Source organism: Erithacus rubecula, assembly GCF_903797595.1.
Source record: "Erithacus rubecula genome assembly, chromosome: 19".
Taxonomy (NCBI): Eukaryota; Metazoa; Chordata; class Aves; order Passeriformes; family Muscicapidae; genus Erithacus; species Erithacus rubecula.
Genome location: NC_136671.1, coordinates 1,105,844 through 1,124,178, shown reverse-complemented (window position 1 = coordinate 1,124,178; position 18,335 = coordinate 1,105,844). Strand labels below are relative to the sequence as shown.

Here is an 18,335-nt window from a genome sequence, read left to right as displayed (position 1 = left end):
ACACCACCCCAGGCTTTAGGGGTTTATTTTTTGGGGTTTGTGCCTCCTCTCCCCCTGTTCCTCGGCTCCTGGGTGGGGCTGATCGATCCTCTTTTTCTCAATTAAATTATAGTCGAGGTGAGCGTGGGAATTCCCGTTTCCAAAGGGCCGGGTTTGGCCGGGTTTCACCTCTGTCTGCTTTCGGGCAGTGACCGCCGGCTTTGACCCCAGCAGCGGCAGCGAGGGTCGGGCTGTCCCGGGCGGGGTGTCCCGGGCTGGCCGGGGGTGCAAAGCTCTCGGCCGAAGTTCTGCCCCGTTTGTGCTGACTCGGCCCCGGCGTGCGGAAGCGGCCTCTCGCCACACCTTCCTTCCCGTGCTGTCCCCGCTCCCAGGCTCATCCTGCCGCTCCCGGCTGCCCGGCGGGGCTGTGCCGAGCTGTGTCCCCCCCGTGTCCCCACCCTGTCCCCCCTGTCCCGCTCCAGCATGCGGCTGCCGCTCGTCCTGCTGCTGTTGCTGCCCGCGGTCCTGCCCGCCCGGTGCTGCGGTGAGTGCGGCCCCGGCCCCCAAAGCTGCCCGGGACCCCCTGAGCCCGGGGGGTACCCGAGCAACGGGGCTGGGAGTGATGAGCCCCATCTCCAGACCCTCGGACGGTGACTCGGTGGCAAATTCTCCGGGGTTCAGATCCCCCCAAGCCCTGCCCGGAGCCAGCCCGTGCCCCCCCACCCCTCCACGGGTCCCTGGCGACAGGGGTGTCACCCCAGACCCTGCCACCCCCTCGAGTTCTTTGTGCTCCTGCTCCATGTCACGTCTCTTTGTTTCTTCCTCTTTGCTTTGCTGGATGTTATGGGATTTGGGGGGGACGCGGAGGGGTGGGTGCCGGGGCCCCGCACAGCTCTGGGGGGCTGTGGAGCTGCAGGGCCGTGCCTGGGGGTGTCCCGGCCCCCTGGTGCCCCTGACCTGCGCCGCCTCTCCGGGCCGGGGCAGGGGTCCCGGAGGGCTCGGCGGGCGCCGTGCGGGCGCTGGGTGCGCGGCTGCTGGGGCTGGCGGGGGACCCAGCGCGGGACCCCGACCCCGCCGTGTACCTGGCCCTGCGGCTGGCCCGCGAGCACGACCCGCGGCTGGAGCAGCGCTACCTGGAGCGGCTGCAGGACGCCTTCCAGCACCCCTACGGCAGGTGGGTCCCCGGGGGTTCCCCCACGGGCATTTGGGGCCGCCCCTGTTCCCCGTGCTGACCCCCTGTCCCCGCAGGAGCCTGCAGGCCCACGGCCACTCCCGGTGGGATGCTGAGCACAGCACGTACGTGTGGGTGTCCCGGGGTCCCCTCAGGGCAGGTGACACCTCAGGCAGTGTCCTGGGAGGTGACCGGTGCCTTGCAGGAGCGTGGCAGAACCCCCGCAGACGGGCAGGCTGGCACTGTACCTGCTGGGGCTGCGGGCTGCCTGTCTCCCACCCCGTTCCCATCGCACGTTGGTGACCTGGCTCAAGCACCATCTGGAGGAGGACTGGATAGGTGAGCATGTCCCTGCGGGGTGAGCGCCCATTTGGACCTACACGTCCAGCTGTGGGGCACCGGCTCAGCCCGGTGACACCACGTGTTGTCCCCAGGCTCCTGGCAGGACGGCCACCCCCTCACCAGTTACTACCAGTACGGGCTGGGCGTGCTGGCGCTGTGTGTGCACCACAAGCGGGTGCGGGAGGGGGTGATCCGGCGGCTCCTCACGGCCCAGAACTATGGAAGACTCGGGCACCATGGCAGTCTTGTGGGTAAGGGCCCGTGGGCACAGGTGGTGGCACCCTGGCATGCGTGTGACTCCAGGGTGACACCGGCGTGTCCCTGCAGACACCAGAGCCGTGGTGGCACTGGCCTTCACCTGCCTGGAGCAGAGGAAGTTGGTGGGGACCGAGCTGGCGGCCGAGCTCCGGGAGGCTGCACGCGTTATCAGTTGGGACATTGCCGAGCTCCAGGGCTCCGACGGCATCATCGGCAACATCTACAGCACCCCGTGGGCCCTGCAGGTGGGTGCCACCTGAGGGGATATCCGGGCTGGCACTGGCAATGGGCGTGGCAGGAACTGGGTGCAGATGTGGGTGCCCAGGCAGGGGCGGCTGCCTCGGGGCAAGTGATGCTCAGCAGTGCAGTGCCCAGGTGCCCAACCCTTCTCCTTCTTCCCGCCACCTCCATCTCTCCTGTCCCAGGTGTTCCTGGCCACAGGCGCGTGCCAGGAGTCGGAGTTCAGCCGGGGCATGGCTGCACTGCTGGAGAACCTGGAGGCCTTCGGCACTGCCGCCACCATGGCCCAGGTGCTGCCGGTGCTGCACGGCCGCTCCTACCTGGACATTGCCTCCATGCACTGCCGGGAGGAGCCAGGTAGGAGTGGGGGTAGCAGCACTGGGGTCAGCGCTGGTGTCACCACAGCGGCTGGGTGCCACCAGCGCCGTGGTGGCCTCTCACAGACACGCTGACACCGCTGGACATGGAGCCCCTGGCTGAGGTGCCGGGGAACAAGACGGTGCAGCTGGTGGTGGAGTGTCCCCTGCCCTGGTGCTACGAGCTCCGGCTCTACGACCGTCCCGTGCCCGTGCCCGCCTCCGCCTCCCTGCTGGGCGTGCTCCAGGCGGCTGCTGCGCTGGAGCCCCACGTCTTCAAGTATGTGGGGGTCGCGCTGTGATGGCCTGTGCCCTGCACTGTGCCCTGTGCCGGGCTCACTCCAGTCCCACCGCACAGCACCCTTGGGAGTAGCTCTGGGCCAGTGCCAGCGGTGTGGAGGCCAGACCCTCAGCACCCTGACCCCGCTGTCCCACCCGCAGGTTCCACACCCAGGACACGCCCCACGGCCCCTTCCTGACCCAGGTGCTGGGGCTGGAGGCCCGGCTGGAGAAGCGGAACTACTGGCAGCTCCTGCGTGCGCCTGACACCCCCCTGCAGATGGGTGAGTGGTGGGTGGGGTCCCTGGGGAGCTGGCAGGGGTCCCCTGCATACCCATAGCTGCCGTCTCACCCCAAACTGTTGTCCCTCTCCCTACAGGTATTGCTGACTACAGACCCAAAGATGGGGAGACCCTCATTCTGCGCCTCAGCGAGTGGTAGAGGGTGGGGGGTGATGGCAATGAAACCCCAACTGTGGGCACACGACCAGCCGGCTCCATGCCTCCTGCTTTCCACGGGCCAGCACTCCAAATCTGCCAGAGGCAGAAGGAGGGGACATACACTATGCCCTTTGTCCTGCAGGTGCAGTGGGGTGGGAGAACCAAAACCAGCAGCTCCTCCAGTCCTGGTCTCACTCGGGAATGGGGCAGGTGGCCGCTGGAACAGCCGTTTTTGGGGGTGTCCAAAGCATTTTTGGGACGGCCAAAGATCTGGGGAGTCCGAGTCAGTGCTGTTCATCCCCAGCACGGGGTGAACTGGGATCCTTCTCTCTTGTAACCCCCCGGGGGGTACTGAGCCCCCATTGTCCTGGGGATCGGGAACCGCGGTGCCCAAGGGAGACCCTCAGGCGTGCCCAGATCTGCATGGTTCCCCCGGGAGTTTAATCCAGCCCCCAAAATCACCGGGGCAGCGGCGGGTTGGGCTCGGGGGCGATGACGGCGGGGTCCGGGCGGGGTCTTGGAGGCGGCCCCGCTGTCGGCACGGAGCCCCCGCCCGGTGAGAGGGCCGGGGTGCCCGGCGGCACGGCGGGCTGTGTCCGGTGTCCCGGTGCCACCGAGCCCCGCCCGCCCGGCAGTGACGCGCTGCCTTCGCAGGGAGGAGCCTCCGCCCTCCTCCCGCCATCGCCAAACTTTCCCCGGGCTCTGGCCGCCGCCGCCGCCTCCCCGGCACATGGCGCCGCCTCCCCGGCGCTGAGCCCCGGAGCACCCCCGGCCGGGCCCGCCGCACAGGGAACGGGGACAGCGCGGCCGCCACCGCCCAGCGCCGCTGTCGCCGCCGCTGTCACCGCCGCTGTCACCGGCAGCCATCGCGGGGCTCTCGGGAGGACGGGGCAGAGCGGCGAGGGGCGGCCGCAGGCGGCGGAGCCGGCGCCCATGTGCCCGCGGTCGCGGCGGGGCGATGAAGCCGCGATGAGCGCGGCGGGCGGGGGCGGCCTGCGGCCCTGGAAGCCCGACCCGGGGCAGGCGGGCGGGGGGCGGCCCGGGCCGGGCCCGGGGCTGCCGCTGACCCTCAGCGTGCTGGCCTGGCTGGGCACCGGCAACCACCATGGCCGGCCTCAACAAGTGGATCTTCGCGGCGCACGGGTTCCGCTACCCGCTGCTGCTCTCGGCGCTGCACATGCTGTCCGGCGCGGCCGTGGGATACCCGCTGGGCTGGGCGCGGCCCCCGGGCCCGCGGCCCCGCGCCAGGATCTACCTGCTCAGCCTCACCTTCTGCACCAGCGTGGCCCTGGGCAACCTGGGCCTCAGCTACGTGCAGCTGGACGTGGCCCAGGCCGTGGCCACCACCACGCCGCTGGTGACGCTGGTGCTGGGGGTGCTGTGGGGCCGGCGGCCGCGCCCGCTGCAGTTCTGGGCCATGGGGCCGGTGTGTGGCCGGGGCCGCCTGCAGCATTCGCCGGCGGCCTCTGCTTCTCCCAGCCCGGCTGCGGCTTCCTCCTGGCCGCCACCGTGCTCCGCGCCCTCAAGTCCATCCAGCAGAGTAAGTGCCACCTGTCCCTGTCCCTGTCCTGCATGTCCGCCTGCCCCTGGCACGGCCCCTGGGGCACGGGAGTGCAGGGGGTTCTCCCTGCTCGCCCTGCCACCCACTGTGCACCCTGGTGTCACCCCAGCCCCACTGCCACCCTATCCGATCACTGGTGTCACCCCAGTGCCACCTTTGTGCTGGTGACACTCCCTGGCCACAGTGTCACCCCAGCCATGGTGGCACTTGGGCTCCCAGTTTCACCCCAGTCCTGGTGCCACCTGCTGTCCCTGTTGGCCCTGGTGCCACCCCTTACCCACTCTGTTCCTTTTGCCACCCTTGCCCTTCTTGGGGCTGTGTCGTGCTTGTGGCCCTGAGGTGGCGTGACTTTGGTTTGTCAGTGATGACACCAGTAGTGTCCCTGTGGTGTCCTTGGGCCATAGGGGGTAGAAGCGCCCTGGCTTGGCACAGGGTCACCCAGCCTGTCCCATCCCTGTGGCTGCTGGACTCCCTGTGAATCCCCCCCTTCCTGGGGACTCAAGTGATCTGGTGCCACCTGGCCATGGTATCCTTGGCAAATGGCAGTGAGGAGTCAGCTGGAATGGTTTTGGCTGGGAAGGAGGATTTCCTCTGGAGCCTGTGAGATATGGGGCCCTGTGCCCACCCCAAGGTCTCCAGGCTGTACTGGGGTGCTGTGACCCCCCCCCTTCAAGGGACACCACTGGTTATCATGCCACTGCCCTGTCACCTTTCCACCCCCAGTGGGACATGGGCAGTGTCCCCGAGGAGGGTGGAGGCATGTCTGTGTGTGGCAGCCAGCCCTGCTGTGCCTGCTGTCCCCACTGTCCCTCAGATGACCTGGAGGGGGGTGACAGCTGGGAGGAATGCCCTGTCCAACTCTCCCTGTGACGCTCTGACCCCAAACACAGGCACCCTTGAAGCGGACACCCTCTGAATCAGGGCATCCCCAGAACGGGATACCCCGTGAACCAGGGCACCCCTAAACCAAGGAATCCCAGTAATGAAGGACTCCTGAATTCCTGAACAGATGCATGCAAACCAGGGAGCCTCTAAACTGGGACTCCCCAGAGCAGGGCAACCCAGCCCATGGAAGGAACTGCCCACCCTCCTCATTTTCCCCCTTCCCAGTGACGTTTGGGGATTTCTCTCCTGCTTGGTTTGGTGTTGGTGGGTGTCCCTGCGGCAGGTGGGTGTTTCCCCGTGGGACGTCCCCCTGACTGGTCCCCTGTCCCCCAGGTGTGCTGCTGGCAGGAGGATGTCTGGACGCGCTGTCCCTGCTGGGCCTGACGTCTCTGGCCCAGCTTCGTGCTGCTGTTCGGGGCGGCCGTGGCGCTGGAGCTGGGCCCCTCGTGGCAGGGCGTGCTTCGCCCGACGCCGCGCTCTGGGGCTGCGTCCTGCTCAGCTGCCTGGGCTCCGTGCTCTACAACCTGGCCACCTCCTGCCTGCTGTCCCTCACCTCGGCCCTCACGCTGCACCTGCTGGGCAGCCTCACCGTGGTGGGCAACCTGCTGCTGTCGCGGCTGCTGTTCGGCACGCGGCTGGGTGCGCTGGGCTACGCCGGCGTGGCGCTGACGCTGGCCGGGATGGTGCTGTACCACCAGCCCCGGCTCCTGGCCGCCTGCTGGGGGCTGCGGCGGCACCCGCGCCACGAGTAGGGACCCGCGGGGGTCGGGGCCGGGGGGCTCTGGGGGAGTGCTGTGCCTGGGTGTGAGTTTGCACGTGCTTGCCAGGGTGTGTCTGGCATGTGTGTCAGTGTGCACGGCTCTGTGCACACAGGAGCACACACGTGTCAGTGTGCACACACAGGTAGCACACATATTAGTGTGCACAGCTCTGTGTGCACACCCAGGTGCTGAGGGGCACACACGTGTCTGTGCACAGCTGTGTGCACATGTGGTTTTTGGTGTGCCCAGATGTGGAGTGGACACGTCCTGCTTTGCACAAGTTGCATGTGTGCTGGTGTGCACAGCTGTATGCATGTGTGTTGAATTGCACATGGTGTGAGTGGCAACCACAGTGCAGCTCTGTGCTTTGGGGTATGCACAGGCTCTGCCAGTGTGGCCAGTGGCTCTGTAGGACATGCGTTGGTGATGTGTATGACGCTGCACACATTGGTGTGGCATAGCTCTGTATGCACATATTGGTGTGCACAGGTTCTAATTGCAGCAGGTCAGTGCTTGTGGCAACGTGTGCATTGGTACAGACTGTCCATAGGTGGGTGTCTGTGTGGCACAGGTGTGCCTCAGAGTGTATGTGTGCAGGTGTGTGCTGCTGACAGGCACTGCTGTAGCCAGGGCTCTGTGCAGGTGAGCAGGTACCTGTGTGTGTGCACTGGCTCTGCACGTGGCACACCCAGGGTTGTGGCTCTGGATACACAGTTCTGTGCATCCAGCTGCTGTCCCACCTGGGAAAACAGGTGTGTCTGTGTGTGTCTGTGTGTGTGTGTGTGTGTGTGTGTGTCTGTGTGTCACTAGTGAGCTCTGCTGGCTGGAGTGGCCCCTGGCTCTCTGTGTACACTCTGTTCTTGTGGATGAACTGAATGCCCAGGACAGGGCGGGCACATGTCCCCTCTCCTGTTCCCGTCCCCACCGTGTCATGACAATCCCATGGGGCTGCTGGTGGTGCTGCCAGTGTTGTCTTTGTCCCCACCATGCCCCTCAGCCCCCACAGCTGTCTCCCCACCCCTCCCAGCTCGCTGCAGACTGGCATCCATGGCAGAGATGGTGAGAGCCCAGCCGAGGGGACAGGAGCATCCTGGACCAGCTGCCATCGCTCCAGGACAGTGCTGGGCTGTGCCACAGGACAGTGCTGGGCTGTGACACAGCACATGCTCACCATGGCAAAGGGACAGCCAGTGTGTGTGCCTGGCACCGCTGCTGGGCTCCGGGGTGGCTGTTGCCACACTTGTATCTCCACACCAGGGCCGAAGGACCCAGCTCTGATTGCACTTGTCCCAAAAATAAGCTCTATTTTGTTGTACTCCACCCTACGGCTCCCAGTGGATCTCCTGGCCAAGAATGAAGGAAGGGAGGAACACCCAGCGCGGGATAGGAAACTGAGGCACAGAACTGTCTCAGGATGTTCCAGCTCCTGGGAAGAAGCTGTGTCCAGCATCTCCAGGTGCAGCAGGGTCAGCTTGCTGACACTGGGACACCCCACAGCACACGGGAGGGATGCAGTGACGTGGAGAGCAGTCACTGACCACAATTGTCTGGAACAGGGCTGGGAGCTTTGCCCTGCCCTGGGGTGGTATGACGGTGGAGCTTCCTGTCCCTTGACTCATGGAATCATGGAATATCCTGGGTAGGAATGGACCCACAAGGATCATGGAGTGCAGCTCCTTGCCCTGCATAGGACAGCCCCAAAAGTCACACCATGTGTTGCTTGTCCCGTCCCTCTCCAGCCTAGTGACTCACTTGAACACACAAGCACAACCTCACTTCCCCTGGAAAATCCCTACTGGTTCCCGCCCTCTTTCCCAAACAGTGATTTTTTTTCATTGTTAGGGCAGTGATTTGAGGGCTGTTTGCAGCAGCACTGAGGAACAGCCCCTTCCCAGCACTCAGGTGAGGGGCGGGGCAGCTCTCCGCTTTTGCCAGCTGCCGCCTTTGCCAAGGTGCCCCAGGTGTGCCTGGAGCGGTGCCCATCCCAAATGGACACAAAGGGCCCGCAGTTATCAGCCAACGGCCCCTGCTCTAGCCGGGAGCCTGTTTGCTTTCTGGGCTCACATTCCAGAGGCTTTTTCATAGTGAGGAGTGTTGGAAGGAAGGAGTGGAACCTGCAAACCTGCCACCTGCAGCAGAGCTGGCCCAGGGCGCCTCCCCCGGGACTCCCAGCCTTTCCCAGCCCCCTGACTCATTTGCTGGCACTGGGTCTGCCTGGCCCTGGCTCCATCCATGGCTTTGCCTTTCCTTGGATTCAGTGCCCTGTGGTGCTGCCGGTGCCCTGCAGCTCCAGGGAGTGTGGCTGTGGTGGCCGGGTGTGTCCCTGTGCAGTGTGACAGTAGCTGGGGGCTCCCGAGGGCAGCACTCCTGTGGGATTGGGGCTGGTGTTGCCCATGGAAAGCCCAGCAAGTGGTGGGAGGAGTGCTGGGTGTGGTGACCCTCTCTCCTGGTATTCCAGGCCATGATCTCAGCCTGGTGTTATCCCTCTGCTCTGGCCCCAGGAAGGATTTGGTTTCCCACCCCACTGACAGCTGCCCATGTGCTGAGTCCAATGCTGCTCCAGCCAAGCTGGATGAGGGAAAGGCATTCCAGCTCTGGGGTTTTTTGGAAGGGGAGAAGATGGGACACCCTCCTGGAGAGCAGCCCCTGGCACAGGGGAGAAGCAGCCCAGCTGGAGCAGGGAAAAACAGGCACAGCCCTCATGTGGGCATGGGGAGGGATGGCCCCTTGTGAGGAGGGGTCACAGCTCTGAGGGATGGGTGGCATAGCCACATGCTTGGAGGTGCTGGCTGACAAAGAATCATGGAATCACAAGATGGTTTGGGTGAGAAAGGAGCCTTAAGGTCATCTCATCCCACCCCCTGCCATGGGCAGGGACAGACACTTTCCACTGTCCCAGGCTGCTGCAAGCCCTGTCCAGCCTGGCCTTGGGCACTGCCAGGGATCCAGAAGCAGCCACAGCTGCTCTGGGCACCCTGTGGCAGCCCCTCCCCACCCTCCCAGGGAACAATTCCTTCCCAATATCCCATCCATCCTTGCCCTCTGGCAGTGGGAGCCATTCCCTGTCCTTGCTCAAAGGTCCTTGCTCAAAGTCCCTCTCCATCAGGGAGCTCCAGGTGAAGTGTGAAGGTCCAAGGTGGGGAAATAAGTGGGACAGTGTAGTTACGACATTGGGCAGACAGTTTTCTGTGCATCTGCAGCTGAACCCTTCCTTGGAAGAGGGGATGGAACGTGCTGGGATGGTGCTGCAGCAGGAGCAGCATGAGCCCACATGTGCAGGGGAGAGGAAATCCAGGGTGGATTTGCTGTGTGCCTGGAGCACAGGGTGGAAATGATCTCTGTTTCAGGACAGGGATTAACTGTTGCCCTGGGGCCGTCGGGAGCTCACTGCACTGGCACACTGGGATTTGGGATCTGCCACAGGGACAAAATGCTTGTTAAGCTGGGGTAGCCTGAGCCAGGAAATTATATCCTTCCAGGATATGCTGGGCTGTGCTATCAAACTACCACATCCCAGTCCTTAAGCAGTGTCAGGGACTGTCCTGGGCAAGGAGCTGGAATTATGACAAAGCCATTTTTCAGGCAGATTTCAGGAAGATTGCATATTTCCTTGTAGGACAGCCTAGCCCAGAGAGCTGAGGGCATTTGAAGCTGGCCAAATGAGACTGGAGGCCAGGAGATGGACAGGATGACCCCTTCTAGCCCCACAGCCTCTGCTCCAGCACCCAAAAATCCTCTTCAGGCTTTGTCCTTAACCATTTGGTGGCTTCACTGCTGGTTTCACTGCTGGCTCTCTGTGTCACAGGCTTCTGCCCTGTGCTGAGCAGGCTCTTGGCTGAGTAGCTGAGTTTCTAAAAGATGAAATCACAGAATCTGAAAAAGATGGAGTGGTTAAGGTTGGATATGCTCTCTAAGATCACCAAGTCAAACTGTTCCCTCAGCACTGTCAAGGTCAGCACTAACCATGTTCCCAAGTGCCACATACTCACTTTTTTTTAAAACATTTACAGGGATGGGGACTTCACCACAGCCCTGGTCAGCCTGTTCCAATGCCTTACTATCCTTTCTGTGAAGAATATTTCCCTAATATCCAACCCAAACCTCCCTTGGTGCAACTTGAGACTATCTCCCTTGTCCTGTCTCTTATTCCCTGGAAGAGCCTGATTCCCCACCTGGCTCCAGCCCCTCACATCTACTGGGGCTCTGGGGCCCCACCAAGGAATGGGTTTCTTCATGATCAAGGAGTAGCTTGCTCAAATCATAAGACATGGAATGATTTGGGTTGGAAGGGACCTTAAAGTTCATCTCTTTCCAACACCCTGTCATGGGCAGGGACAATAACCAAGGATCTCCCAGGGCATCTCCTGGGAAAGAGTTGTGGCAATCAGGTTGGGGAAGACAAAGGGTTGTGACATCTTTGGGTCTCTCCCAGCCAGAGATGCTGGAGGCTGTGCTCTTCCTTCCCTCTCTGGAAGGCAGCAGATGATGGGCTTTGAGTTGCTGTCTCAAAACCCAAAGCTGTATCCCAGTTAGGAAAAACAAGTGTCAGTGACATTCCAAGTCTTCTGACTCACAGCAAGTTGCTGTCCTGCCTCAGCAGCACATTGTGTGCTGGGATAAAACAACACTCCCTGAGCACGTGGTGGTTTGGAGTCCCTGTCAAGGGCTGGTACAAATGAGATGTGAAAACTGTGCTGATTTTATTAATAGTAAAATTCACTACTTGCTGGGGTATCTCAAACCCTCTGTACTTTCAGCAGCACAGACTTCATGTTCAGCTCCTCAGATGTGAGTTTATTTTCAGTGCTTCAGCATGGATCTGGAAGAACTGCTGCTGGCTTTCCCTGGAGTTCTTGCCAAGAGGTCACAACAGCTCATTTGTCCTTGAAGCAGCAGTGTTTCTCCTACTTGTTTCCATAAACATGGGGCACCACCCTGGCTGGAGAGCTGAGCATCTGGGTCTGTGGGTGCTGAACTCTGCTGCCAGGAGCTGCTGATGGGCTCTGTGCTGGACTGCAGGATCTGACCATGGAAAAAGCCACTGTGTGTTGGGCTGATGCTCCAGTGTGGGCAGCAGGGGAGAGGGGATTCTGCACCTCTGCCCCCCACAGGTGAGACCCCTCCAGCGGACCTGGAGCTGCTGGAGAGAGTCCAGAGGAGGCACCAAGATGATTAGAGGGATGGAGCAGGAGGAAAGGCTGAGAGAATTGGGATAGCTTGGCCTGAAGAATAAAAGGCTTTTGGGTGACCTAATTACAGCCTTGCAGTAACTGAAGGGAGCCAACAAGAAAGATGGAGAGAGACTTAGGATAAGGGTGTGAAGGGACAAGATGAAAAATGGCTTCAAACTGAAGGAGAGTAGGTTTAGACAGTGTATTTTGAAGAAATTGTTCCGTGGGAGGGTGGGCAGGCCCTGGCACAGGGTGTCCAGAGCAGCTGTGGCTGCCCCATGCCTGGCAGTGTCCAAGGCCAGGCTGGACGGGGCTTGGAGCAGCCTGGGACAGTGGAAGGTGTCCCTGCCCATGGCAGAGGGTGGAACAAGATGAGCTTTAAGGCCCCTTTCAATCCAAACCGTTCCATGATTCCATCATTCCATCATTCCATGATTCTATTCCCATAGGGGACATGAATGGTGCCCCACCAGGCCAAGTAGCCAGTGGGGACTGACTCATCCCTGTGTCCCCACTGTGGATCCTGGCTGTCCCTGAGCCCAGCAGCTGCAGGTGCAGGCTGGGGTGTCCATCATGGGGACACTCAGGAGCTCCATGTCGGAACAGAGCCTGGTCACTGCTCCAGGCAGACAGCAAGGATGGCACTGGTGTGGTGGGTGAAGGGCAGGAGAAGCTGTTGGGGCTACTGTGTCACTGGGGGAGCATTCAGAGGTGTCAAGGTCACCATGACAACCCACCACCAACAGCACAGGCCGGGGACATGGAGGAGCAAGGCCAAGCATGGCCTCGTGTCACCATCTTCCCTCCACCCCAGAGCCACCAGAGCAGCAGGCCCCGGTGCAGGGCTGGGGAACCCTCACACTGCCCTGGGGAACACTCACCCTGCCCTGGGGAACCCTCACCCTGCCCTGGGGAACCCTCACACTGCCCTGGGGAACCCTGACCCTGCCCTGGGGAACCCTCACCCTGCCCTGGGGAACACTCACACTGCCCTGGGGAACCCTCACCCTGCCCTGGGGAACACTCACCCTGCCCTGGGGAACCCTGACCCTGCCTTGGGGAACCCTCACCCTGCCCTGGGGAACCCTGACCCTGCCTTGGGGAACCCTCACACTGCCCTGGGGAACCCTGACACTGCCTTGGGGAACCCTCACACTGCCCTGGGGAACACTCACACTGGACTGGGGGCCCCTCACTCTCCAGGAGCAGCTCCTTGGGCTCTGACACAAATCCCTTTCTCCCAGAGCAGCCCTGCAGATTGGGACCTTGACTTGGACTATCCCCTGCCCACCTCCAGCAGCCTCACCAGTGCCCAAGAGATGCAGCTCCTGGAGGAGAAGGTGAGGCCTTCTCTTCCCTGGGACAAAGCTCATGGCTCCCTGTGGCACAAGAAGACCTTTAGGTCTTCAGCCTGCTGGATCAGGAGGGGGTGCCAAGGCTCTCCCCAATGATGGGAGAGGCAGTTTTTGGATTTGGGCCACCTTTGACACGAGTGGCTGTGCCTCCATCCTAATCTCAAGACACAGCCCTGTCTCCCAAGTCACCTGTGGTTTGAGATAAGATAAAGGCATCATGGCCATGGGCTTAACCTGGACTCAGATGTTGTTCCAATGATACCAATGTTCCAGTGGAAGAGAATACATTTAGATTGGATATTGGGAAGAGATTCTTCCTGTGAGGGTGGGCACGCCCTGTCACAGAGTGCCCAGAGTTATGGCTGCCCCGGAATCCCTGGCAGTGTCCAAGGCCGGGTTGGATGGGACTTGGAGCAATTTGGTCTGGTGAAAGGTGGATTGAAGCAAGATGAGCTTCCAGCCCTGCCAGCCCAAAACATTCTGTGATTCTGTGTTTCTGTGTTTCTGTGTTTCTGTGTTTCTGTGATTCTGTGTTTCTGTGATTCTGTGTTTCTGTGATTCCGTGATTCTGTGTTTCTGTTATTCTGTATTTCTGTGATTCTGTTATTCTGTGGTTCTGCATACTGGAGCTTTTTGCTCAGAGATCACCTTGGCCATAGTGAGGGATGTGGTGGGATCTGTCTCTTCCTGAAGACAAGCACCACTTTGGAGCTCTTTATTTTATGGTAGGAGATTGGCAATAAGATCTTGTGTTTGCTCTCCCAAAGATAAAAAGCTTTGATAAGGCCAAAAAGAAAATCCGTTGTATGCACAAACAGTTACAGCAGCAGTTTCTGAAAGAACAGGAGAGAAAGATGACGTTGAGAAAGAAGAAGGCCGAAGAGTTTCAAAAGTGCCTGGAAGCGTTCTACCGCAGGAACGCGAAGGTGCCAGGGGCCAGCCCCGCTCTGCCTGCGGGCCAGGCGGAGCCCGAGGAACAGGCAGCAGCTGCTGACCATAAAAACAACCAAGAGCCGCGTCCGGAGAGCTCCTCCTGCAGGCCGAGCCGGACCCGGCCACGGCTCAAAGCACATAGAGAATTTAGGGAGCCAACGCTCCTTTCACAGCAATAAACCAGGGCAATCCCTCTGGTGTCGCTGCCTTTAAATCCATGGGAATGGGGTCGCTGGAGAGGCTGGGCTGGGAGGGAGCAGTGAGGCAGCTGCAGGAGTGAAACACCTGTCAGGAAAATTAATCCACAAACATCAGACGTTTATGTCCAGAAAGGAGACAGAGGAGTCCTTTTTTGCTTTATTTGAATAAAGGGAGAGGCCATGGGACATTCCCCTGGGATCTCTCACATTTTTGGAGGACACAGCCTCCTTTTTATCCCAATTTCCATCTCTCTTTCCCCATGAGCTGAGGTACTTGAGACGTCCAGACTTCCCTGAACACTTGATACCTGAGATCTCCCTATAATGTATAACCCTCCCTTTTAATTTTTAATTCTTATGGAATTCATGGCTTTTCCTCATTGCTCTTTTCATCTTTCAATATCCAGTTTCATTTATCAGCAAACCTGCAGTTTGTTTGTAAAGGCAAATATCTTTTCCATTCATCAATCAGTGGAATCCATCCCATTGTTTCTTTTATCTCTCAGTGCTAACCTTATCTACCAGCAAACCCACAGCTTGTTTGGAAAGACAAATCCATCATTCCTCTCCCACCTCTTCAAGGGACTGCTTTCCTGTGAGGGAGTGGGAGAGTGATGTGGAAGGGATGGAGTTTTTCCTTGGCTGTGGCTTTGGGGATGGCTGGGCCAGGGCAGGCTCAGGGTGGAGCTCAGGGAAAGGTTCTTCCCTCCCCCAGAGGGTGCTGGCACTGCCCAGGCTCCCCAGGGAATGGGCACAGCCCGAGGCTGCCAGAGCTCCAGGAGCTGCCAGGGATGGACAGGCTGGGAGTGCTGGGGGGTCTGGGCAGGGACAGGGATGAGATGGATGAGCCTGTGGGTCCCTTCTAACTCAGGATATTCCATGATTCTGTGTCCTGGTTTTCCAGCCATCATTGCAGTGTTTGGATTTCATAACATAAACCTTTTCTGCTTGAAATGAAGCTGGTTATTTTTATGCTTCCCAGTGACCTTGAGGGGATAATTGGACCTTGGAAGATATCTTCCACGTCCTCAATCATGTCATGTCCTCAGTCAAGTGTTTCCTTCCACTGGATTAAAAAAATGCTCAGTGCCTTCAAGCTGTGCCCCTCAGCTGGGATTTCTGAAGGGAATTCTCAAAACTGGCAGGAGAGGTGTAGCTCAGGCACCAGGACAGCACAGGTAAGTCACACCTCAGTGCTCAAAAATCAGGAGCCATCAGGCCCTGACAATAAATTGTCTATTTACTGTTAAAAATGTTATTTAAAGAAGCACAAAACTTTCCCCTAACTTCTCCATAGACATAATTCAGGTGCTGCAAGGCTGTAGAAATACTGCATGGAAAATTAGAGTTTGGCATCTGAATTGGTTTTAAAGCAGATCTACCAATTCTTGCTTTGCCAGAGTATTTAAGGTATGTTCCTGTCTTTTCTCCTCCCATTTGTGATAAATCTGCTCTGAATCCTTTCCTCTCTATGGGCAGACCCTTCTTTCTTGATCTCAGTTTTTGGCTGCTGGGTTTGATGAACTGGAGGATCTTTAAGGTCCTTTCCAACCCAAACCATTCCATGATTCACTGTGACAGCTGCTGGACAGGACAGACAGGGAACATCTCTGGTCATGCAGGCACCAGTGCCAGGCTGGTGTCTACCTACACCAGCTGGTGACTGAGACCAAAGAAGAAATGTATTGAGATGAATAAAAATGAAATGCAAAAAGCAAATAATGCCAGAAGTTTTTAGAGCCAGGGAGCAGCTGGCTTTGCCTGGGAGATGGGAACTTGTGACTTGCTGCAGACTCAGGGAATCACAGAATCATTAAAGTTGGAAAAGCCCTCTGAGAACATCAAGTCCAACCATTCTCCCAGCACTGCCAAGGCCACCACTGACCCACGTCCCCAAATGCCACATCCACACAACTGTTAAATCCTCCAGGGATGGGGACTCCAGCACTGTCCTGGGCAGCTGTGCCAGTGCCTGACCACCCTTTCCATGATGTAATTTTCCCAAAATCCACCCTGAGCCTCCCCTGGCCCAGTCTGAGGCCGTTCCCTCTCCTCCTGTCCCTGTTCCCTGTTCCCAGAGCCTGACCCCCCCGGCTGTCCCCTCCTGTCAGGGAGTTGTGCAGAGCCACAAGGGCCCCCTGAGCCTCCTTTGCTCCAGGCTGAGCCCCTTCCCAGCTCCCTCAGCCTCTCCTGGGGCTGCAGCCCCTTCCCCAGCTCTGTCCCTGTCCTGGACACGCTGCAGCCCCTCCAGGTCTCTGCTGTCATAAAGGGCCCAGAACTGGACACAGGATTTGAGGTTGGGCATCAGCAAACTCACCCACTCTGGTCTCAGTGCCCTGACAGCTCCAGGAACATTTTCCTGTGCCACAGCTGGCTGTGTCCCTCTGCACTCCTGCTCCTGGCACCCATCTCCAGCCTGGTGCTGTCAGAGCCAGCCCAGCACCTCCAGCCCTCCCATTTTCCTACTGGGTCCTTTATCTCAGAGCTTACACCAGCCTCACTACACTCATTCCTTTGGCAAACTCTGCAGGGACTCCCTGGTTTCTCTGTGCCCTGTGTGGGTCTCCCTGACAAGCTCTGGGGATCAGGGAAGTACAAACTCCTTCCCACCTGTTCAGGATATGAATGCTGTCATCCCACTGACAGCATGACATGGGAATGAGGGAACAGGCAGCCAAAGCTGCAGGAGGGATGTGGTCAGGGATCAGTTTGCCCTGTGGAGTCCTCCAGGGCTTGGTGTGGTGCCAGAGCTCCATGTTCCCAGCAGAGCACAATGTAAGGCTACAGCCAAAGGACCATGGCAGGGGCAGACTGTCCCTGCAGTGACAAGGTGGGGTGCTGCTGCCTGCAGCAAGGCTTCATTGTGTGCTTCAGCTCTTTCACATCATTTCACAATCAGTTCAAATCATCTCCCTCCTTAATGTCCCTTCCTAGGTCCCACAAAAGGTGGGTTGTAGCAGGAGCAGGGTAATTATTTGGGCAAACCAGGCTGGGGTGAATGATGGTTTTCCAAGCAGATCAGTCAGCCCGCTCCCATGCACTGAGTTGTGCTTCCCTTTGCTGCAGAGGAGCAGGATTCAGCACCTGGAGAGGGGTTTGGGTGGTGGGTGAAGCCAACTGGGGCCAGGGAAGCCTCTGGCCTTCAGGTATCTGTCACAGAGTCCTGCTGTTGGAGCACAGCTGGACTCAAACTGTGGGGGACAGTGTGCCCAGGCTGTACCAGGGGCTCTCCTTCCCTGCTTGGACATGCCCCACATACTTCGGATTCTTGGGCACCTCTGGCTCAGGCAGTGATGCAATCTGGTGGGTTTGGGTGCAGAGAATTGTTTGACAATAGATCTGAGGCTTTTCTACATCCTGGATGAGGTGGGATTGACGCAGGTGATGTTTCATCCAGCTCTCAAAGTGACTCTGTTTTCTTCCAGGCTGAAGAGCTGCTGGCCTGGAGCAGTGTGTGGAGCTGCAGGACGAGTCAGGGCTGCTCTGGACATGTGTCATCACCCCCATCTCCTCCTGCAAGATGGGAATGTCTGTAATTACCCAGATCCAGGAGGGAGCAGCAGTGATCCACAGTCTTCCATCCTCTAGAGGAGGTGTGGATGTGACCCACAGCTCCACCCCTTTCCTTCCTCTTTGCCTGGATGTTACAAGGACTTGCTGTCCCTTCGTGCAGGCTGTGCACACCAGGACACAGGGGACTCTGCTGACAGTCACTGGCCTGTTGATGCCATCTCCAGGTCATGGTTGTCAGGAAGTCCAAGTCTGCACTTCTTGGAGAGCAGTGGCACATTTCAAATAAATCTATCAGGACACTCCTCGGTTTTTGGAAAGACATTCTTTTCCTGATGGATTTCATTCCAAAATATCTGCAGGGCATGTGGCAGCATTTCAGGCGGGTCAGGATCCCTTCTGGAGTCCTTGTCAAGAAAAGCAGCAGTTCTCCATGTCTCAAGGGCTGTTCTCTGTTATGTGATGGGCTCCATGAGGACACATCCAACTGACAGCACACCCCTCTGGTGCCTCAAACCACAGCTCTGCTGTGCTCTCAATCATAGTGCAGCCAGGGACTCCAGAAGATTTAGATGCAGTGTGATCCCAGTTGCCAAATTAGAGCCTGAGAAGGTGTTCCTGGGCAGGTCAGTGCTTCCCTGGAGGTTACAGGACAGCCTGGCCCAGACTCCCAGTTCCAGCTGCCCCTTCTTCCCACAGTGGGCTGGGCATGTCCAAACCCAGACTCGCTCAATCCCATTCTTGATTCAAATCAGTCCCTTGGCTGAGCCACATGGAGGTCACTGCTCCAGGTAAGGAGCCTGGAGGAAAATGACTTGTGGGTGCTGGAGATGGTATGAGAATTGCCCAGGGGGCAGGAAGGCCAAGTGTCCCCTCATCCATCCTCACCAGTGC

The 18,335-nt window shown here is 59.1% G+C and overlaps 2 protein-coding genes and 1 long non-coding RNA gene across 4 annotated transcripts; all 3 read left to right on the top strand.

Annotated features, from left to right (window-relative positions):
• The first annotated feature begins 263 nt into the window (after positions 1-263).
• Positions 264-3,111, top strand: TCN2 (transcobalamin 2). Its single transcript, XM_079322986.1, has 10 exons — positions 264-523; positions 964-1,153; positions 1,228-1,275; positions 1,356-1,489; positions 1,585-1,743; positions 1,820-1,995; positions 2,176-2,347; positions 2,434-2,626; positions 2,788-2,909; positions 3,005-3,111. The coding sequence occupies exons 1-10, from the start codon at positions 463-465 to the stop codon at positions 3,064-3,066; spliced, it is 1,317 nt and encodes a 438-aa protein (XP_079179112.1). The 5' UTR covers positions 264-462; the 3' UTR covers positions 3,067-3,111.
• Positions 3,112-3,830: 719 nt separating this feature from the next.
• On the top strand, positions 3,831-6,292 carry SLC35E4 (solute carrier family 35 member E4). Its single transcript, XM_079322985.1, is given in 7 exon segments — positions 3,831-4,163; positions 4,165-4,497; positions 4,499-4,519; positions 4,521-4,605; positions 5,845-5,903; positions 5,905-5,974; positions 5,977-6,292. Coding segments are annotated over 7 exon segments (1,020 nt in total). The 5' UTR covers positions 3,831-3,998; the 3' UTR covers positions 6,264-6,292.
• A 5,904-nt stretch (positions 6,293-12,196) lies between these two features.
• Positions 12,197-13,719, top strand: LOC306810418. 2 transcript variants are annotated; one of them, XR_013776459.1, is made up of 3 exons: positions 12,197-12,280; positions 12,693-12,783; positions 13,566-13,719. It is a non-coding gene; the product is annotated as an uncharacterized lncRNA (long non-coding RNA). The 2 variants fall into 2 exon arrangements; XR_013776460.1 differs by having other exon boundaries at positions 12,209-12,280; positions 12,688-12,783.
• The last annotated feature ends 4,616 nt before the right edge of the window (positions 13,720-18,335 follow it).

Excerpts from the sequence above, each read along its gene's own strand:
- TCN2 (XM_079322986.1), top strand. The coding sequence starts at position 463 with ATGCGGCTGCCGCTCGTCCTGCTGCTGTTGCTGCCCGCGGTCCTGCCC. Across the intron at positions 1,744-1,819 it reads GCACCATGGCAGTCTTGTGG|ACACCAGAGCCGTGGTGGCA; the intron begins GTAAGGGCCCGT and ends GTGTCCCTGCAG. Across the intron at positions 1,996-2,175 it reads GCACCCCGTGGGCCCTGCAG|GTGTTCCTGGCCACAGGCGC; the intron begins GTGGGTGCCACC and ends CTCCTGTCCCAG.